The sequence below is a fragment of the Hyperolius riggenbachi genome, chromosome 7, assembly GCF_040937935.1.
Source record: "Hyperolius riggenbachi isolate aHypRig1 chromosome 7, aHypRig1.pri, whole genome shotgun sequence".
NCBI classification, from domain to species: Eukaryota; Metazoa; Chordata; class Amphibia; order Anura; family Hyperoliidae; genus Hyperolius; species Hyperolius riggenbachi.
The window spans coordinates 175,253,072-175,276,335 of NC_090652.1; the positions used below are offsets into that span (position 1 = coordinate 175,253,072).

Genomic DNA, 23,264 nt, shown 5'->3' on the forward strand with positions numbered 1-23,264 from the left:
TGTTCACCAGCAGATGTCCCCTCTCATTTCAAGAACATTTTACATTCCTCCTGAAGTTCCCTCTGCCCACCAGCAGAGGTCTCTGTATTCAAGAACTGTGTCTCTGCAGCCTTGGAAGAGGTCACATGACCATCCTGCAGAGTATATAAGTCCAGCTACAACAGAACACTGTTGCTAGTTCATTGATGTGGATAGCCCAAGAGCCTGTGTTCTGGTCACTGCTCCTGTTACCTGTTTTCTGCTTCCTGATACCTGTTTCCTGATCCCTGTTACCTGATTGTTTGACTCCCTGGTGTATGATTTTGGCTTGCTTGACTATTCTGTTGTTTATTGATTGTATCTGCTTGACTTCCTGGTATCTGATCTCGGCTTGTATGACTTTCCAATTGCCTGCTGCATTATGTACTATGCCTGAATGTATATTATTGTATATATTAGTTAGTTAGCTTAGTTTAGACAGGGTCCGGGGTTCACTGTGTGCACACTGTATATATTATATTTGGGTTGTTGTATGTCTGATTGCAAGACATTGGCCTACAAGCGCATTGCCAGTTGTTTGCAGTCGTATTGCTATTTTGTACAGTTACTTGAATACACTTGTTTGTATGTTCATACGCCGATTGCATTTTCACCTGTATATATCTGGCACTTTGCAAATAAACCTTTACCTTATTTTCACCTTATCCCTGGCTTGGTCTTCAGTATTTCTACATTAAGTGACATTCTGCATTCAGTGCAAATCTGCATGCACTGCACGTTACACTCACTGCATAAAAACGCCTATAAGGTTTTTGCACTGACAAAAGTCCAAGTGCACCTTATCACACATAGAAGTGGTTCCAATAGAAATAGCCCATCTCTCCTCTCCTGAGGAGTAAAGATACATTTTTGGCAGTTCCATGGTGGATTGGAAATAACTTCTGGCAGCTAATCCTTCTTGTGAAGCGCTCGATACATTCTGTTCTCATCAAAGTTACCAGCCAGCCTTTCTACTCACTTGCACACTATTTTGTCAGTTAGACTTTGCAACCGCTTTTCAGGAAATGCTGTTGAAAACAAAGAAAACCCTGAGAATCACCCATGAAGAGATGGACTGGCCCAAAACCTGATGGTTCTGTCAGATTTTAACTGCCTACTTTTTTCGCGATAGTGGTCCTTTAAAGGGAAACTTGAAGCGAGGAAAATGATTTAAAATAAACACATGACAGATGCAAATGAATATTACATACTTACCTTGCCGCCAGTTCCTCTCAGAAGCTCACCCTTTTCTTCTTACAGTGATCACTTCCAGTTCTGACAATATTTTGTCATAACTGCAACATACCAGTTGCTATCAGTTATATATCAGCAGCTGTCAGTTACAACTGAATGTGCAAGGTAATGTCCATGTTTCCCTATGGCTCAAGTGGTTGATATTACAGTTTAACAGTGTGCTGACCAGGAAGCAGTTAGGGGGTAATGGCCATTTTTAAAATGGAGGACGGAGAAATCCATTGATCACAGTGGACAAATGGGACACAGGAGAATAGAAAGAGATTGAGTAGTAGACTGCACAGGAGGTAAGTATGACCTTTGTATGGTTATTTTGACTTTTTATTTTCAGTTCAGGTTCTCCAAGTTTCACTTGCAGAAATGTAAATTTTGTCAGTTTTACCTGTCTCTTATCAGAGAAATCATCCTCACCCTTTCCCAGATCAGAGAATAATACAGATCACTTTATTTTGGCTAGTAGCATTCTTATGGATTTGTTTTGTTTCGACAAGTTTGAAAACCGCTGTAACAGAAGGTACATGAATCTGCTCAAGTGTTTGGCCACAACAGGTGGTGACATAATAAATTCAGTTAAATTCTTAAATTAGGCACTAACATTCACTTCACTCTAGGTACTAGGATGCAGCTGGCTCCTCTTAACCACTTAAAGGCTACCAGAGCCAAAGAAGGTTGGAGAAATGGGGGGGGGGGGAGCAGGCAGGCATTTAGGGAGAGCTGTCCTGATGGCCACCCCTCCCTCTGTTCTCCACCGGCACTCCTATTTCTCACCTAAACACCCCCCTCCCCCGCAGCTTCTTCCGGGTCACCAGGAGTGGCCATCACTGTGCAGACACTGGCCCAGCTGCATGCTTACTGCAGTGTCTGACCGTGGCCGGGAGCGCTCTGAGCAAGTGCATGATGTAAATCTTGATGTCATGGGCATGCGCAGGTCGCTCCCGGACGCAGTCAGAAGCGCGCAACCATGCCAATGTCTGTGCAGAGATGGAGACTCCTGGCGACCTAAAAGAAGCTGCGGGGGATCTTTTGGTGAAAAAGAGGGGTGTCAGTGGAGAACGGGGGGGGGGGGGGGAGCAGTGGCCATCACAACAGCTCCCACTAAATCCACACACTGTAGATGCCTGGAGAACACGTATAGCAGGTCAGACAAACCTGCAACTTAAAGGAGAACTGTAGTGAAAGGTATATGGAGGCTACCATATTGATTTCCTTTTAAGCAATACCAGTTACCTGGCTATCCTGCAGATCCTCTGCCTCCAATACTTTTAGCCCTAGACCCTGAACAAGCATGCAGCAGATCTGGTGTTTGACATTTTTGTAAGATCTGACAAGATTAGCTGCATGCTTGTTTCTGGTGTGATTCACACTACTGCAGCCAAATAGATCAGCAGGGCTGCCAGGCAACTGGTAAAGCTTAAAAGGAAATCAATATGGCAGCCTCCATATACCTCTCACTACAGTTCTCCTTTAAGCCGGTGCCTTGTCCCAGCCGGATTGCTCCAACGGCTTTAGGCAATACCCAAAAAGACACAAGAGACGGCACACCACTGGCTGCAAACAATTTTGCTGTATTGGAACAAGCTCCACTAAATGCCTGCTCCCCCTAACCTCAAACCCTTTTTGGCATCCTCTAAGAGTGCCCAGCTGATGTATAGATTTACTCCAAGTAAGCAGAATTTCCATATTTCCAGAGACAGTGCTGGACTTGAGCTTTCTGATGTTTGTATAAATATTTCTCTCAAACAGAAATAAGAAAATAAGCACAACTGCAGCAGAAATACTACATAATTTACATATCCTCTATCATTGTGCAAACCATATTAATAGAATCTATGCCAAAACATCAGGTTGTGATCTACTCCCCACAAGAAGGAAACTACAACAACCAAAATACAAGCCAGCAGAGGTCCACCAGCAATCCATAACACATAATAAAAAAAGGTGGTCACTGTGGGGATACCACGGTCACCTGTATGACAAGGAGAGACCAGGAGCCAAATGGTGCAGTATTGTGGGGTATTAAATGTTAGATTGTAGTACAAGAGTATTTATGCCCACAAAGGTGGGTTGCAGTCCCTGCAACTACCGTTTATAACCAACGGGGAAATAACCGTCCACGCTCAGTATTCCAGGCCCTACTGGAACTGGATGGTCACACTCCTGGTTGGTCCTTCTTGGTTGTAGATAACACCACACCCGGAAGGTGAACACCTCCAAAGCAGATGTAATGTATAGTACTGGGGGGTGGAGGCGCCCAAAGATAGGTAATGTGATGAAACAAAAAAATAATTTCAATTAAAAAAAAAATAATTTTTCATAAAAAATAATAATAAGGGGGAGGGAAGTGTCTTTACCACTCCAGATGGAAGAACCCAAACCAAAGGGTTAATGTAAAAAGATTACATTATTTATTCAGCACAATTAAAAGGACAACGCGTTTCAAGAGTCTCAGCCCGCTTTTTCAGGTCAATATAAATTTTTCAGGTCAATATAAATGCCTTTAAAATATGGTCACAAGCATGGATAATTTGGAGACGTTATTATACTCTATAGATATTGTTACATTTCCATCACTCTCAAACAAATTTATGTTGTAGGGAATGTGGGCAAATTGGGGATGTCCAAAAGCACACAAAAAAAAATGGAATTATACCAATGTTATTCTAGCTTCTATTACCCATACTAATGCGTGTCACACCAGAGCTTCCTTTATTAATTTTTTTTTCAAATTTCCTCCAATGCAAAGACACCTTAGTTACACACTGTTTAATTGCTTCTAGATATGACATACTATGTAATTGGAGGACCGAACATGTATCATCATTTACAGAACTGACTTAATAAATGGCCCTTCGATTAAAAATGGAGAGATCTATAGCTACTAGAGACAATAGGAGAAGTAAATTTGATGAGGCGACATCTATGTAGGTGAAATTGGATTCCCTGTCTCTATTATGAGTTTCTGACTTGGTGGAACATACACAGGGCCATATGCAATTAACCTTTACTCCTGAGTTTTCTCCTATGAGATCCTTTTTTATCTTGTATATAAAATAATTTTTCAGCACTCTGCAATTGAAAAAAGTACCAACAATAGGTGAAAAGATGCTACCAAAACTATTTTGAGTATTTTCTGGCTTGCTGGAGGTTTAAAATGCATCTTATTTACAAGTTGTGAAAATATCACCTAGGAGAAAACTTCGGTAAAAAGTTAATTGCATATGGGCCATAGTGTGTGATTGATGTATCTATTAATGGTAAAAACCTAATGCCAATAATTTTGATTCATGGGGACATTAGTGGTTTACAAATCGACCAACCACTGTTTGGAATTTTTTTTACAATATGTTCATATCTCTACTGGGTATTTTGTTCACAGTTAATGCGTTCTATAATGCAATTTATTATTGTCTTTTTAGTCAACAAATGGTGTTTATTGAGTAGAAAAATATAGAGTTACAAACAATATGTATAAAATGTGTTGTACGGCAATATCAGATATGCAAACATGAATTGAGTATACAGGTTAAGGTAGTATAGTATATTGTTGAAACAATTCCAGAGGACTAAACAGTGACAGATTATCGTAAGTAAGGACAATATAATGGCATTGCATATTGTTTAGGTAAGTGACAAGGAAAACACAAATTAGAGATCAATTTATCCCAGACAAGGGCAAATTGTGAGGTCGGCCCCCATTTTTATAAACCAGACGTTTAAAGGGAAGCATCTTATTTAGACCCAAGTGGCTGGATGGTGTAGTGGTTAAGGGCTCTGCCTCTGACACAGGAGACCAGGGTTCGAATCTCGGCTCTGCCTGTTCAGTAAGCCAGCACCTATTCAGTAGGAGACCTTAGGCAAGTGTCCCTAACACTGCTACTGCCTATAGAGCGCGCCCTAGTGGCTGCTGCTCTGGCGCTTTGAGAGAAGGAGAAAAGCGTGATATAATTGTTATTTGTCTTGTCTATTATTTTTTAGTCTTCGATGGCCAACGGAGGGAAATGCACTGTTCGGCAGCAAAGAGAGTCTCATTTATAAACGTTTTGTTATACTTAGGCATGCCTATCTCGAAGATATGCAAAACACAAATCTTGATGTCAATGGATACAGGGAAAGCCTTCCTGTCGTGCAGGGACTTTACAATTTGTCTCCAGAAATCTGCCAATGGAGGGCAGTCCCAGATCAGCTGTATGAAGGAGGGGTTGGCAGCTAAACACTTGGGGCATACAGTACAGACCAAAAGTTTGGACACACCTCATTTAAAGAGTTTTCTTTATTTTCATGACTATAAACATTGTAGATGTTTGGGGTCATTGCCCTGTTGAAAAATAAATGATAGTCCAGCTAAACGCAAACCAGATGGAATAGAATGGCGCTGCAAGATGCTGTGGTAGCCATGCTGGCTCAGTATGCCTTCAATTTTGAATAAGTCACCAACAAAGCCCCCCCCCCAAACCATCACACCTCCTCCTCCTCCTCCTCCTCCATGCTTCACGGTGGACACCAGGCATGTGGAGTCCATCCGTTCACCTTTTCTGCGTTGCACAAAGACACAGTGGTTGGAACCAAAAATCTCAAATTTGGACTCATCAGACCAAAGCACAGATTTCCACTGGTCTAATGTCCATTCCTTGTGTTCTTTAGCCCAAACAAGTCTCTTCTGCTTGTTGCCTGTCCTTAGCAGTGGTTTCCTAGCAGATATTCTACCATGAAGGCCTGATTCACACAGTCTCCTCTTAACAGTTGTTCTAGAGATGTGTCTGCTGCTAGAACTCTGTGTGGCATTGACCTGGTCTCTAATCTGAGCTGCTGTTAACCTGCAATTTCTGAGGTTGGTGACTCGGATGAACTTATCCTCCGAAGCAGAGGTGACTCTTGGTCTTCCTTTCCTGGGGCGGTCCGCATGTGAGACAGTTTCTTTGTACCGTTAGATGGTTTTTGAGACTGCACTTGGAGACACTTTCAAAGTTTTCCCAATTTTTCGGACTGACTAACCATTTCTTAAAGTAATGATGGCCACTCGTTTTTCTTTACTTGGCTGCTTTTTTCTTGCCATAATACAAATTCTAACAGTCTATTCAGTAGGACTATCAGCTGTGTAGCCACCTGACTTCTCCACAACACAACTGATGGTCCCAACCCCATTTATAAGGCAAGAAATCCCACTTATTAAACCTGAAAGGGCACACCTGTGAAGTGAAAACCATTTCAGATGACTACCTCTTGAAGCTCATCAAGAGAATGCCAAGAGTGTGCAAAGCAGTAATCAAAGCAAAAGGTGGCTACTTTAAAGAACCTAGAATATGACATATTTTTAGTTGTTTCACACTTTTTAGTTATGTACTATTCTTCCACATGTGTTAATTCATAGTTTGGATGCCTTCAGTGTGAATCTAGAATGTTCATAGTCATGAAAAAGACAACTCTCTGAATGAGAAGGTGTGTCCAAACTTTTGGTCTGTACTGTACATTAGGGGAGGTAGAAGAGTACTTACCAATTTGGGCAGGCGTTGGGTAGATCTGATATATAATATACAGTTGTGTGAATTTTTCACATAGACAGGGGGAGATAAAGCAGGACACAAGAGGACACTCCTCCCAGTCTTCCCCATCTAAGTTCCCAAAGCAGTCCACTTAGACTGCGCAAGGGAGATTGTTGGAGCAGAGATCTGCTCAATGAAAAGGGAGTAGAGGTTCCCAATGTGGTGCTTAACAGGAACAACTTTAATGCTTTCTCATACAAGCGATGTGCCAATGGGAAAGATGCCCACCAGGGAATTGTACAGCCATGGCATGGAGCAATTGCATATAGGGGAAGAGTAATTTATCAGAGAGAGTGTACCGGAGCTGCAAGTCTGCATAAGAGAGTAACCTAGAGTTATGTATTTCTGCGCCTACATAGACCACTCCCTTGTACGCCCACATCGAGATTTTTTTTTTAGCTGTGCCAATTCTGGCAATGTAGGGTTTGACCACAGGGGCATGAATTATTCCCAGGAATCAGAGGAGAACAACTTGGAGGTCCTCTGCCAAACCTTAGCAGCTTGTTTAAGATTTTTATTGTTTATTTTGGTCAAGGTGCGTTAACGTGCTGCCAAGTAGAGCAAAAGGGAGATTTCTATTCCTGTCAGACTCCGAAAAACCCAGAAGCGTGGGAGCTTGGTCAGAATCTGACACAAACCAGTTGGTCATATGGTTCAGTTGTAAAGCAAAATAATAGAGATGAGGCACAGGCAGGGTCAAACCCCAAAGGCCGGGGGCATTGTGAGATGGTATATGTGAGTTCGGGACTGGATTTGCCCCATACTGTAAAAAGGAATAGTGATTAAATTTGCAAAAAAAAAAAAAAAAAAAAAGGCATAATATAAGCAGGGGAATTATGAAGGATATGAAGGATATGAAGGATTTTTTGAGAGCAAAACCATTTTTTAAAAGGTTTACCTTACCTCCAACTCATAAGGGCAGCTTGGTCCAGGCATTTAGTTTGTGTTGGGCCAGACAAAGAAGCGGTTTGACATTATCATCAAAATACTTTTGATGTATTACTGTCTTTACCATAAGATGTTGTATTTACAAAACAAGATTACCAATTGTACTTCAGCTGCTCATTTGTATATTTTAAAGGTTATTAAACATTGCTGAGAAAAAAAAAAACACATTAAAACTTACCGTCCTCATTTAAAAAAAGCTTGTTGAATCTCAGACCACTAGGTTCTTTCCCAACATATCTGTGGACATATTCTGTGCTAAGATCATTTACAGCAATGGCGTACTTCAAAGGCTTCACGCAAGACTGCAAGCAGAAGGGTACTTTAGTATCACCCACTGAATGCCTGTAAGGAAAAAAAATGCTTTCAGAATTCAGACTAGATTTAATACAATCTGATACATGGTTACTTTGAAAATCTGAACTAAAACATTTACCAATAGTGTGGAATAAAATGACAATTTGCTTTACATCTTAAGTCAATGGAAGAGCTTATAAAAATGATAATACTGTACTGGAATTTAAAATAAAAATTAAAAACTTACCTTAGTAGTGAGAACCAACAAACCAATCAACAAATAAATGAAGAGGCGGCACACCACTGGCTTAACGAACTTTATGCACTTTAGCTTGTATTGAGACAGGTTACACTGCATTAAGTGCATGAAGAGTGTCGCCTCTTCATTTATTTGTTGGTTTAACAAGAGGTCTGGGTTTGGCGAGTAGATTGAGGTATGTAAACACCTGAGAAAAAGAGAAAGCCATCTGGGCAAAGTATATTGTTTGCTAAACAATAAATAAATAAATAAATACTAAGTCGAAGCTCACATGAAAAAATCCATATCTTTATTGAGACAAGCTAGATACGTTAAAAACAGATTAAAAATTGAGAACTCCCCAGAGGCTGCCATTTATAATGGTTATTACACCCCCAATGTAAGTCATAATTGAATAGAAAAATATATATCTTTGTAATATCATACAATTATAATTAATACCCTCCTGGTCACTAGAGGCGCTCGATGTGCCCAAAAAAAGGACCCCAGAAAGGGTACCTAAAGTACAGGAAAAGTGCTAGTGCTTTAAATAAATCCGTGCAGAGTGCACCATACATGCATGCATGCCCACGCCCCCACAAAATCATGCGGGCGTGTGCATACATGCATACACGCAATACAATATCCCAACAGACACCTACAAAAAAATATTCCATATAAATAAATAAATAAAGAGGGGCACATGTGCGCATGCTCACACCCAGCATAAAAGGCTGGCCGTGCCCATACACACAGGTCCCCACATACAAAAATCACAACACCATTGACTAGTTACAATCAAACCAGCAAAAACAAAACTGTGCAAAGATACAATTGTGCAAAATTGCTTATGTGCATAACAAACTATAGTGGGAATCAATGATTAACAACACTCTCCACATCTAAAATATACATGGATACACAATTGATGAAAGTGCCAATTACCTAAAAACGCCTACTGTTCCCTAGGAAGATGCGTGGGGGAGCCCGGGGAGATGCCTTATGCGGTCGCAGCTGGCCGCTGCTTCTGAGGAGGCTACCAGATAAACCTGCTTGTGCCCTTTTTAAATAGAGACTGCGCCTGATGCCCAAGCACGGCCGCGCTTCCGGCCACGGAGGGCGTGCGCTCTGATTGGCGCACGTCCCACCTGACCAAGTAACATGACTAGTCAGCTGTCCTGTCCCTCTTCCTGTCTGAATCTATGCGTGCGCTCGGGATCATACGTACTATGGCACAGTTATATGTTAACAAAATATAAAAAAAATCATGATAAATATTTTCACCAAGATCCATCCATAATCATAGCAAGTTAGTAATACATTTATTTCATACAAATTAATAAATCACAGAAGAACATAAATAAATCCATCAGTTCCTTATTAAAAAGACAGATGCTGCCATCATGTGGAAAAAGGTGGTACTGCATCCAAAAAAGAACTCCATAAAAACACATGATTCTTCTAATCTTTTCTAGTTTCAGAATTACTAGATTGACCATATGATTCCATGGTTAATCTAAAAAGGGGAATACACATATAAAAGAAAACACAATTACTACCATTATCATTATATTCCAAGACCTTGAAAAAAATCAAGGACCTCCAACATCCACATGGCACCACAAAAAAACAGAGATCTGCTCACCCCAGATCTCATAAAGAAGGAAAAATAGCTCCATAATTCATAAGAGAGTAGAAAAATAGGGAGAATAAGGATGATGCCTAGGTCCGATTACCTCGGGCCAAAGACTAGTACTCACTCACATGACACACACCAAACTAAAAAAAAAAAATGTTTTTTCCTTTAAAAAGGGGAACCAAGGCTCATGCACAAAGAGGGCTCTCCAGGGTTTTATGTTGAAAATCCTTGATTACACCATGAGAAATAATTTTTTTGTTTGACGGTAGATTTTATATCCAAAAGAGGGGTGTGGCCATGGGAATCAAATGCGCCCCCTCTGTGGCCAATTTGTTTTTGGGCTGGTGGGAGCGAGAGGGTTCCCGGGAGAAATGTACTGAATTTTTAAATAAGTTGAATGATAACAAATTAAACATCAAACTCACATGTAACATTTCAGATAGATCTGTGGATTTTCTGGATCTGAAAATCTCCAGGGGACCGCAGGGAACCATACAAACAACAATTTACCGAAAACCGACCTCCACCAATAGCCTATTGGATTTTAGATCTTATCACATGAAAAAAAATTAAAAACGAATATACCTACGGGACAATTCATCCGACTTAAAAGGAACTGTTCAACAACACAAGCCTTCAAACAAGAGAGCAAGGAATTAAGAAGACGTTTTAAAGAAAGGGGATTTCCCAGAAAATGTATAGAAAAAGCACAAAGACGAGCGAGATCAACCCCCAGAGAGGATCTTCTGAATTCTAGACCCAAAAAAGGAGAACAAATATACCAGGTTGGTAACACAATACAACACAGGATGGAATCACATTCAGGATATTTTACGTAAACATTGGTCAATCTTGCAGAATGACCCTGTAATTAAACAAAATATAACACCATATCCAAGTGTGATGGCAAGAAGAGCACCCACATTGAAAAATCTACTGAGTAGGAGTCATTTTGACGCGGAGAAACATCAAGTGGGCATTGTAGGCAACTATAGGTGTGGGAAATGCTCCGTGTGCCATATGATGAGAGTGACTAAAAACCTACAGAGTAATGTCACGGGGCGGAGTTTTGAAATCAGACAGTTTATAAACTGTCAGTCATCTGGGGTTGTCTACTTAATTGAGTGCCCCTGTGGTAGACAATATGTGGGCCAGACTAAGAATCAACTTAAGACCCGTCTCCAAAAATACATTTCCACCGTCAAATTGGCAGGTAGAGATAGGGCAGACAATAAAAACATCACCACAGTGGCTGAACATGCGTTGGACTTCCACGGGGGTTCGCTCAGTGGGTGGTCTTTTTTGGGTTTGGAGAAATTATCCATGAATATCAGAGGAGGGGATATAACTATACGTCTCCTTAGAAGTGAATTAAGGTGGATTCACACGTTGAGGAGTCAGCAGCCCTGGGGTTCGAAAGAAGACACTAGTTTTGGGTGTTCTCTGGGGAGACAGTAATTACAACATTGCATTAATAGATCTATCTTCTTTTTGTCTTTAGCAAGAAGTTTTATATCAGGATGATACCACTTTTTGTCTTTGCGCTCTCTTTTGTCTTAGGTATGTCACCCTACCAGGGATTCGATTATGGTATCATGAATACTGGCAAGTCACACATATGTGCCTTGTGGTCTTTTGTGGTGGTTTTGGTTTGGAGGATCTTACCATTTTTAACATTTTGGTACACAAAATAGGTGTAGACTATGCCACTTGGAGGTGAGCAAGGGGCATGAGCCTTGGTTCCCCTTTTTGGGAGAAATTTTTTTTTTTTTTAGTTTGATGTGTGTCATGTGAGTGAGCACTAGTCTTTGGCCTGAGGTAAGCTGACCTAGGCATCATCCTTATTCTCCCTATTTTTCTACTCTCTTATGAATTATGGAGCTATTTTTCCTTCTTTATGAGATCTGAGGTGAGCAGATCTCTGTTTTTTTGTGGTGCCATGTGGATGTTGGAGGTCCTTGATTTTTTTCAAGGTCTTGGAATATAATGATAATGGTAGTAATTGTGTTTTCGTTTATATGTGTATTCCCCTTTTTTAGATTAACCATGGAATCATATGGTCAATCAAGTAATTCTGAAACTAGAAGAGATTAGAAGAATCATGTGTTTTTATGGAGTTATTTTTTGGATGCAGTACCACCTTTCCACATGATGGCAGCATCTGTCTTTTTAATAATGAACTGATGGATGTATTTATGTTCTTCGGTGATTTATTAATTTGTATGAAATAAATGTATTACTAACTTCCTATGATTATGGATGGATCTTGGTGAAAATATTTATCATGATTTTTTTATATTTTGCTAACATATAACTGTGCCATAGTACGTATGATCCCGAGCGCACGCATAGATTCAGACAGGAAGAGGGACAGGACAGCTGACTAGTCATGTTACTTGGTCAGGTGGGACGTGCGCCAATCAGAGAGCACGCCCTCCGTGGCCGGAAGCGTTTATCTGGTAGCCTCCTCAGAAGCAGTGGCCAGCTGCGACCGCGTAAGGCATCTCCTCGGGCCCCCCCACGCATCTTCCTAGGGAACAGTAGGCGTTTTTCCGGTAATTGGCACTTTCATCAATTGTGTATCCATGTATATTTTAGATGTGGAGAGTGTTGTTAATCATTGATTCCCACTATAGTTTTTTATGCACATATGCAATTTTGCACAATTGTATCTTTGCACAGTTTTGATTTTGCTAGTTTGATTGTAACTAGTCAATGGTGTTGTGATTTTTGTATGTGGGGACCTGTGTGTATGGGCACGGCCAGCCTTTTATGCTGGGTGTGGGCATGCGCACATGTGCCCCTCTTATTTATTTGTTTATATGGAATATTTTTTGTAGGTGTCTGTTGGGATATTGTATTGCGTGTATGCATGTATGCACACGCCCGCATGATTTTGTGGGGGCGTGGGCATGCATGCATGTATGGTGCACTCTCTGCATGGATTTATTTAAAGCACTAGCACTTTTCCTGTACTTTAGGTACCCTTTCTGGGGTCCTTTTTTTGGTCACGCCGAGCGCCTCTTGTGACCAGGAGGGTATTAATTATAATTGTATGATATTACAAGGAGATATATTTTTCTATTCAATTATGACTTACATTGGGGGTGTAACAACCATTATAAATGGCAGCCTCTGGGAAGTTCTCAATTTTTAATCTGTTTTTAACGTATCTAGCTTGTCTCAATAAAGATATGGATTTTTTCATGTGAGCTTCGACTCAGTATTTATTTATTTATTGTTTAGCAACCAATATACTTTGCCCAGATGGCTTTCTCTCTTTCTCAGGTGTTTAAGTGATTATGTGATTGATTGCCACAGGGCCCAATTGAGGTGCAATTGAATGCATATATAGGGCAGTGCTCATTTTTTGGTAATAGATTGAGGTATTGGCGCCAGCTTCCAGGTTTGTTATTCCTCAGACTGTAGCACCCGTGGAGCTTCGAGTGAGTACTTAGTAGAAGGAACCCTCTGGATAATCCACAGGCTTCCCTGCTCCTCCTTGAGCCCACCAATTCAGTGTTGGGTCCTCTAAGCAGATTTGACAATGGCTCGAACAAGTGTTTCGTGCCTGCGCTGCTATCTGACTAAGCCCTTCTCCTTACTGGGCATGTGCAGTCCATGCATGCCCAACAGAATGAAGCCTATATCAGGGCGGCTTTGTTCTACTGGATATGTGGACCGTACTTGTACATGCCCAGTACGGTGAAGCTCATGAGGCCATAAAAAGAAGAAGAAAGGGTCCAGGGCAACAGCAGTAGTAGGCTTGAGCAAAATCTGGGAAGCCTCTGAACCAGATACAGAAGAGGGAAACCGAGAGCCCAATATAGTGTAGTACGGACTGTATGGGTATATGAAAGTCACAAGGCAGGGTTATCTCCAGGCAACAACTGCGTAAGCAGGTGAGGAGATTGTCCTGTCCTCACTCAGGAATAAAAAGTCGCTCTCTGTAGGCAGGAAAAAAGGGGTATCCCCCTCCACCAAGGGTGGATAGTAAGAAAGAACAGAGGCGCCAACAGGATAAAAGCAGGCAATAAAAAGTGTAAAAGTGCTTTGGAGGCAGTGGTGGACTTACCTCCTGTAAGCAGACCCTAAAACTGTCAATTCAAATAAATACATTTTATTGGCATACTCCAAAAACGGTCGCAACTCGTTTCACGGGAACAGACCCACTTCCTCAGGCAATAAACATAGGAGCATACAACAGCATAAGGTCCAGATAACACCATAGGCGCCTGGTGTTATCTGGACCTTATGCTGTTGTACGCTCCCATGTTTAGGTTAGTATGCTCCTATGTTTAGGTTCTACTTAGGTTAGTATTTAACGCTTAACCACCACTACAGTATATCTACGTCCTCTGTGACTTCATCTAAGGCCCGGTTCACATTAGCGTTCCAGGTCCGGCTTCCCCGGACCCGGAACGCTCCGTACAGAGCGGATGGTGAACGGATACATTGCTAATCAATGTATCCATTCACACTTGTGCGCCGTCTGGATCCGGATCTGATCCGGGAACGCAGCTCCGGGACGGTCCGGCTTTTTTTCCAACATGCGCTATTTTTCAGTCCGTCCCGGTGCGGCTGCGGACCCGGGCCGGATCCTGACCCGAACATGCCGGCAATGCTGTGCAATGGGAAACGGATGTTTCCCATCGCACTGGCAATAGGACCGGATGCTTCCAGCACCGGTCCTATGCCACTTGGGGGGCCCGGACTACACGCCGGTATCCCCCATGCTTGCAGTGCCTTTCTGGCACTGCAAAGTATCTAGTTCCGGCTACTTTATTGTAGCCGGAACTGATACATTCCGGATCTGCAACTTGTGCCGCCTTGTGGCCACCGCAGAGACCCGTACGGTCTCTTTGCGGCCCCCGGATCCGGAACCCCGGACACTTGCGGACTCGAAACGCAAGTGTGAATGGGGCCTAAGCCACGAGTCAGTATATAGAAGTCTTGTAGCAGAAGCAGTGCTGTGCAGGATTGGGCTTGCTCCTGTGCACATTTCTGGCACTATCTGATGCAGCACTAATTGGTGAACAGGTATATATGTTTCCTGAGCTAATGAGATTGATTTCAACCATTAAAAATTATTTTATTTTCTCAGTTCATAGCGAAAAATACACTCTGTATGACAGGAACATAATCTAAGTTTTGTGATAAGCGGTAAGAATAGCCAAATAAAATGTGTGTTTTTTTTATCTACAGTAGCACTTTTTATTTTTAAACTGGAATTAGTAAAACTGAGAAATAATGTGTTTTTTTCTATTTTTTTTTTCCTTGTTTTCTCATTAATATTCATAGAAAACAAAATTGTTCGAGAGAAAAATGGCATACAATGAAAGCATAGTTTGTCTTGAAAAATACAATACATATTTCACTTTTGTGTCATAAGTAGGGCTAACGTTATTTCTGATTAAATAAGGACATAGCTAAACTGTCAAAACTGCTCTGGATAAAAAGTGGGAAACAAGGTCTGGATGCGAAGTGGTTAAATTAGGTGCACACAACATAACATGAAAGGCTACATTTTACGATATAAACTTTCTTTGTGTGCATTTTTGTGTTTTTTGCTGCGCTTTTACTGCGTTTTTGGTGCGTTCACGTTAGCTTTTTTAATCGCAGATATGTTTTTCAAGTGTTTTGCGTGCGTTTCAATGCGTTTGCGGTTCGCATATAAAACGCATATGTGTTTTTCATGCATTTTATGCAAATAACTAGGAAGACTAAAGGAAACGGAAATACATCACAAAACAATTTTTTTTTACAAAAACACATAAAAATGCATGGAAAAAGCATGAAAAACACATACAATTGCGTTTCCATTGACTTTCATTATGTGCGTTTTTGATGCGTAATTGCATATTTGCAACAAAACCAGTGTTTTTAAAAACGCACGCATAGAAAACACATATGCGTTTTTAAAATGCATTTTTTCTTACGGCCCACAGACTTCCATTAGCGGCAAAAACACTGCTTTTTCCGCTACGCTAGCGTTTCTGCTAAGTACCTAGCCTTAAACTTTTTTCCCACGGGTTTGCTGTAATCCTATATAATAAAACCCGTGTCTCTGCGTCCTGTCCCTGTGTATGTGTCCCTGCTTCCAGACTTGACAGTTTGCTGAGAACCTCATTGCATTGTGGGAAATAACAGCTTTAGCCAACTGCCAAGCAAGCAACATCTCCCTGTGAGCATATACCTCAGACAGTGGTGGGAGACATGTGAGCAGGACGCCTCAGTATGTGCAACACCAGGGTTTAGCGGCCATGGCCTAGCGCCCGTTTTTTTAACGGGTGGGCCTTTTTACTAGTGTAATCATAAAATAGTAATTTTTATACTATGTTATTGAGAATATCAGCTAGCAGATATGCTTGCTATAAAATCAATTTACCTATATAAATAATACACCGGCAGAGAGTTTCTGGAGGCACCTGTAGAGTTTAAAATTCACAAGTGGATCTAAGAACTAAAGCACCAAGAGCCAATGTAAAGTAAATAAGTAAACCAGTGTCCAAAGAGGTGTTTAAAAACAAGTGGAGTTTAGTTATCACTAAGTCACTTTATATAATTTTCCATGATAGTTATGGAAAATTCTACACCTGTATTTAAACAGGGCTTTGGTGCTTTCCTTGAATTGGACAACCATGCCTATAAATCTAGTATTAATCTGGAGTCGGGAAGGAAGTTTTTTTTTTTCCTTTCAAGGCTGATTGGACTGGACCTTGGAGTTTTTTTCACCTTCTTCTAAATCAAATGGGTAGTGTGTGGGTGCAGGACAGTGGTTTAACATTTTTTTCTTTGCAACACTGAGTTTTTATTGAGAAAAAAATACTGATATAGCATATTAAAACAAACTGCCTGAATGTATAAACCCAGTACAATCCTTCATATAGTAAGAAAAGATGTCTCATATAGTACAATGTGCCCAAACTGTGAGTAAAATACAAAACATTTAAAGAAAGATAAGATCAGAAATAGGGAAAGTTTTTGTTATTTACAAAATCCATCTGAGTGAGATTCCAAATGGGCCTAATCAGGTGACCCAAGTTATATTGTTGAGTAAAGGCTGTAAACATGTCCAAAATTAGTGTTGTCCCCATCTCAACCCCCCCACCCCCTTCCAGAAATTCATAAGACTCCAAGCCAGGCCCCACAGAAATAATAAGACCAGCAATTTGTGGAGACTGAGGTGGACAGCAAACTACATTACCTAAGGATTCCAGATATCTGAAAATGATCAGGCTTTTCTTTTACTGAGGGCAGAATTTCTTCAAACACAAACATCCTGAATTCTCGTAATGATAGAAGTTCTAGGCGGAGAAGGAACTTCCAAGTTCCAGCTATGAGGACTTAATAAGACATATTTGTATAATAATTTGTTCTGATACTTGGTAAGGGAAGCGACATGCTTATGAAACAAAGCAACCCAAGGATCCAGGTCCCCCCCCCCACCTCCAAAATCTCTGATGCCAATAAGAAGCTAGTTTTCCAGAACTCTTCTATAATAGGGCAAAAAAGATCTTATAACTCATCTCCTTAGCAACAGAGTTGATAGAGGATGAGGCCATATTGCTAAACATGGAAAAGCAGTCTTTCTCATCCCAGGTTCTCCGCAGGCCACTTTGCCATTTATCCATAGGGGATATGCTTTGAGGCAATCTGTTGTACCATAGAAGCTTTTATAGATAGCAGATTAAGCCATTTCTAGGGGAGACGTCCATACACTCAGACTCAAGTATCGATAGTTCAGGTATCTACACAGTCTTAATGGACCTTTGTGCGTATCCCTTAACCTGCAAATATTTAAAGATCTCTGAGTTTGGGAGCCCCCTACTCACAGGTAAGGATTCCCAAGTGGGTAGTTTACCTTCTACAAAAAAAACTTTCAGGGTAAAAATCCCTGTAGCCTTTTATTCAGTCCAGGTGTGATGTACACACCCAGGGCTAAAGTCTGATTGTCAAAGAGGTATTCCAAACTAGAATGTCCCTTAGCAATCCCAAGTTTTTTGCTTAACGACTTCCAAATCCTAACAGAGTCTTCTATATTGGGGGTAGCTGGGAGAAATTAACTACAGGTCTAATGTGTCTACAGCAAACCTGATAGGGGGAATGGGTTCACCAGAGAGATTTCTAGGTCTATCCAGCGGGCGTGCATCCTTAGGAAGCATCCAATGGAGAAGTTGGGCCATACGGGCCTCATAATAATAAAACAAAAACTGTGGAGCCCCCAATCCACCTTGCAGTTTTCCCCTGGATAGGTAGCTGTATTGTATCCTGGGGGGGGGGGGGGGGGGGGGGGAAAGCACTCCATATAAACATGCTGACACGGTTTTGCAGCACCTTCACATCTTTGAGTGATATAACTATAGGCAATGCTCTAAACAGATAAGAGTGCCACTCCTGCAATAGGCCATGGATTTTAGTTAATAATGGGGTGTAGTTGGCACTATAAAGGTCTTCATATCTGCGTGTTAAATGAACTCCCAAGTATTTCAACCCTGCAGGACAAAATTTAAAACCAAGGGTCAGGCCCAGGGCTGCTTACTGAGGTTCGCTTAAGTTAAAAGTCATAACCTTATATTTTGATCTGTTGATTTTAACCCTGAGCCTGCACAGATGAGTCAATAAGTCTAAATAAGGTAGGAAGAGATGTTGGGGGGCTAGCCAAAGTAAAATCCGTATTATCGGCGAACAATGCAATCGTGTACACTTTACCCTCAACCCTCACTCCCAATATATCAGTAGAGTCTCTATCCATCTGGGCCAGTGGTTCAATACATAATGTAAACACTCGGGGGAGAGGGGGCATCCCTGTCAATTGCCATTCTTTACAGCAAAGGAAACAGAGCATAAACCAATGTTAACTACAGCAATAGGGCCTGTGTAAAGTCTACGTAAGATGTTAAGGAACTCACCAGAAATGGCTGAAAAAAAAAATGGAGCAGAGAAGAACTCGACTGCTTCTCGTGACAGACACCAAGAAGATGGACCACCTGATATTATCAGTGGTTTGCCTCTCTAACAAAGCCGGTTTGAACCAAATTAACATAGGAGGGCAAGATAGTGTTTAGCCTATCTGCCAGGATCTTTAAAAAGATCTTCAGGTTTGTGTTAATGAGACATATAGGTCTATAATTGGAAACTATAGCAGGGTCCGTACCAGGCTTCGGGATGACGACATTTGTAGCCTGCAACATATCTGAGCTCTGTCCAGTCTGATCTCTGAATCAGCTACGTCAGGAAAAAGAATGCAAAACAGGCCTTTTAGGTAACTGTTCAGATCAGTCTGCTCCTCTGGAATCCCCTTGACTGAAGGTTGCACCTGAATACCCCTGATTGAAGGTTGCGCGCCTCCTGTCCATGTTCGTATGATCCTCTTGCAGGTCTCAAACAGTAACCAAGTCTTTTTTTTTTTTTAACTATAAATTTTATTGAATCATTTTTGAGTTACGACAGTATAACAAAAAAGTATACAAAACAATTTAAAAACCATATCCAGATATTAAAGTGCAGTAAAATATAACTGCATCAGTTACAGCAAAAACCAACATATCAAAAGAAAAAAAGAGCAACATGCTGGACATCTATAAAGGAAGTGGGGATATAATATACAGGTCCTACTATAGGTGGTAGAAGGCTGGCCCAAAGAAAGTGCATGATCCAAGGGGACCATACTTGGTTGAAGATATGGAGAGTGGATTTCAGTGTGTGTGAAATTTGCTCCAAATGATAAATTCACCATATCTTTTGCATAAGTCAACAAGGAGGTAGCTGGCCCTTCCAATTCTTAGCTATCAAGCAAATGTTTGGTGCACAAAACAGAGTAAATAGTTTGTGCTGGTATTTATTAAGACCAGGGTAGGATTTACAGAACAGGGCCACAAACATTGCATTGCGTACTGGGACTTCGAGTGTCAAAGAGATTTGACAAAATAATTTGTCCCAGGTTTGTTGCACAGGTGGACAATGCCACCAGCAGCGATACAGATCAGCTAAGGATGCTGTACAGTTAAAACCGTGCAGGGAAGGGATAGCTTTAAAGCCAGTTTCATGGGGGTAAGGCACCACTCAAAAAGGATTTTATTTGCTTTTCTTTTATAACGATGGAAGTTTTGGACATATTGACAAATATTTTGTCCCAGTCCAAATCATAATCTAGATCAGAGGGAGAATGTACAGCCCAATTATCCATGGGGGGGGGGGGGGGGGGGGGGGAATTGAGGAAGGGAGCGAGTCATACCAAATCTGATATTTATGTATTTATTTATTGTATTTATAAAGCGCCAACATATTACGCAGCGCTGATATAGATAAGATAGGAGACCAGACAACCAAGTCTACTTTAATCTCTTATGTCTGCATCTACTTTCACACAGTACTCCCCGACTCCACCCAGACCCTCCTCCACCTCCCCTATTCTCTCTCCCAGGGCAGCCAAGTCCCCTTTTGTTGCTGTGCTCTTTGCTATGGGAGCTGTGTCGGGCGGGGAGAGGCCAACCTCATGTGCGTCTGCACCATCTTGAGAAAAAGCACTCATCTTTTTAGAGAAGATATCTGGAATGGTGGGCTCCGGGCCAGGGTTCAATTGCTTTAGACCCATACTGACTGCTGCCTGTATCTAATGCTCCACTCTGGGACTAGCGAGGAGGTCTGTGAGAGCCAGGGAAGGCTAAAGACAGCACATGTTGACAGAGCTAATCTGCCGTGCAACCGCTCTAAACCACGGTCAAGCTCCACCCAGTTTACCAATTTTTTTCTATAAAAAATGTGTGTGTGCATTAGGGCCAGATCTTATAGCCTGGCCACTTCAGGACCTGGCCGGCCAATCTATCTGATTTCTGTGGCCAATATGCAAACATTCTTACTTTGGCCACCCAAAAAGCAAAGATGACTGGATCCAGAAGGCCAAGTCCCCCCAAAAAAAGTTACATTCGATAGACGCAAACAATTTTTTTTTTATACCTGTGCCAAAACAGTTAATACTGTAACATTTTAATATAGAACCACAATAAAACCAACACTAAAATCATCAATTGTACATCAATGACGTGATCCCAGTAGACACTATTAAGGCAGGGATACTGTAGGGGGGGGGGGGGGGGGGGGGGTCGGGGGAAAATGACCTGAACTTACCCGGGGCTTCTAATGGTCCCCCGCAGACATCCTGTGTTGGCGCAGCCACTCACCGATTCTCCGACCCCGCCTCCAGTTCACTTCTGGAATTTCTGACTTTAACCCCCTTGGCGGTATGAAAAATATCGCCAGGGGGCAGCGCAGCAGTTTTTCTTTTATTATTTTTTTTTTAAATCATGTAGCGAGCCCAGGGCTCGCTACATGATAGCCGCTGCTCAGTGGCATCCCCCCAGCCCCGCCGATCGCCTCCGGCGATAGGCGATCAGGAAATCCCATTCAAAGAACGGGATTTCCTGGAGGGCTTCCCCCGTCGCCATGGCGACGGGGCGGGATGACGTCAGCGACGTCGGGACGTCATTGGGAGACCCGATCCACCCCTTGGCGCTGCCAGGCAGCGCAGGGGTCTGGAGGGGGGGCCGCGCGCCGCACCGGATAGCGGCGATCAGGCGCACGGCGGCGGCGATCGGGGTGCTGGCGCAGCTAGCAAAGTGCTAGCTGCGTCCAGCAAAAAAAAAATTATGTAAATCGGCCCAGCAGGGCCTGAGCGGCACCCTCCGGCGGCTTACCCCGTGTCACACACGGGGTTACCGCCAAGGAGGTTAAAGTCAGAAAACCACTGCGCCTGCACGCCCGTGTCCTCGCTCCCGCTGATGTCACCAGGAGTGCACTGCGCAGACACAGACCATAATGGGCCTGCGCTGTGCGCTCTTGATGACATCAGCGGGATCGAGGACACGGCAACGCAGGCGCAGTGGTTTTCAGACTTTAAAGTCTGAAATTCCAGAAGTGAACCGGAGGCGGGGCCGGAGCATCGGTGAGTGGCTGCGCCAACACAGGATGTCTACGGGGGACCGTTAGAAGCCCCGGGTAAGTTCAACTCATTTTCCCCTGACCCCCCTACAGTATCCCTTTAATGTTAGAAATATTCACACACCAGTATTCCTATTAACACACACCGCTGACGAAAATTCCACTCTGGCATATTCTATCCACCTATAGTGCACTATCTGGGGACCAAATTCTGCTCGTATAGTTTCCAATTGAAACGTCACTGTCCTCTGTGAATATGTCCTTCTTCGTTTAAAAACGCAATTTCAAAAGTAAAACACTCTTTCCTTTATGCGTAATTCACATTAAAAACAACACTATTTCAGTCACTGTGTAGAAAGCCGTTCAGCAAGCACACCAGTAACAGTTCAAGCCTGCGGCAGCATAGATGTTATCATCGCAGCTCACTGCTCCATGGTATCTAGGAGAGGGGAGAAGACGTCCGTGTTCCTGTGTTCCTCAACGGTACCGAGTCCCGGCCGGAGACCCTCCCGGATGTAATGCGGCTCATACCGTATTCCACAATCCTGACCCAACAGATCGGCAAACTCCAGCGTACTCTACCGGAAGTTCGGGTGACGTCACCACTTGCACAGCCAATCATCCAACATGTTTCGGTAGACACGCCTACCTTCTTCAGGGCTCTGAAAGTAGGCGTGTCTACCTAAACGTGTTTGCCGGAGTTTGCCGATCTTTTAACAGGTGAAGCAGAAGCTACAGGACATGAAGCAGAGACAATCCTCTGCCAGGCAGTTAACGAGAGGGGCCTTCCCAAATCTGCATATTCCCTGATCAATCAAGGACTGGAGAGAGTTTATGCAGGTCTGCACAGTGTTTATCTACCTCTGTATAATATTCAAGAAAATATTTCTGGTCATCTTCAAACAAATTGATTAGTGCTTCAATTTTGGATTCATCCCATGGTGGGAGATAGTCGCATGTTATTGCAGGGTATGCAAGATCATTCCAGATTCTGGGCAGCACGGTGGCGTAGTGGTTAGCTCTCTCGCCTTGCAGCGCTGAGTCCTTGGTTCGAATCCCAGCCAGGGCACTATCTGCAAAGAGTTTGTATGTTCTCTCCGTGTCTGCGTGGGTTTCCTCCGGGCACTCCGGTTTCCTCCCACATTCCAAAAACATACGGATAAGTTAATTGGCTCCCCCTAAAAATTGGCCCTAGACTACAGTACTTACACTACATAATATAGACATATGGTAATGGTAGGGATTAGATTGTGAGCTCCTTTGAGGGACAGTTAGTGACAAGATTATATATATATATATATATATATATATATATATATATATATATATATATATATATATATATATATATATATACATACATACATATATACACACACACACACACACACAC

The 23,264-nt window shown here is 42.2% G+C and overlaps 1 protein-coding gene across 2 annotated transcripts in view; it reads right to left on the minus strand.

The window, feature by feature from the left end:
• GLS (glutaminase) overlaps positions 1 to 23,264 on the minus strand; it is a 752,941-nt gene that overhangs the window by 540,671 nt on the left and 189,006 nt on the right. For both annotated transcript variants that reach the window (XM_068244915.1, XM_068244916.1), the window contains exon 6: positions 7,939 to 8,102. In XM_068244915.1, coding sequence (XP_068101016.1) covers positions 7,939 to 8,102 — 164 coding nt within the window. The remainder of the gene's footprint in view (positions 1 to 7,938; positions 8,103 to 23,264) is intronic.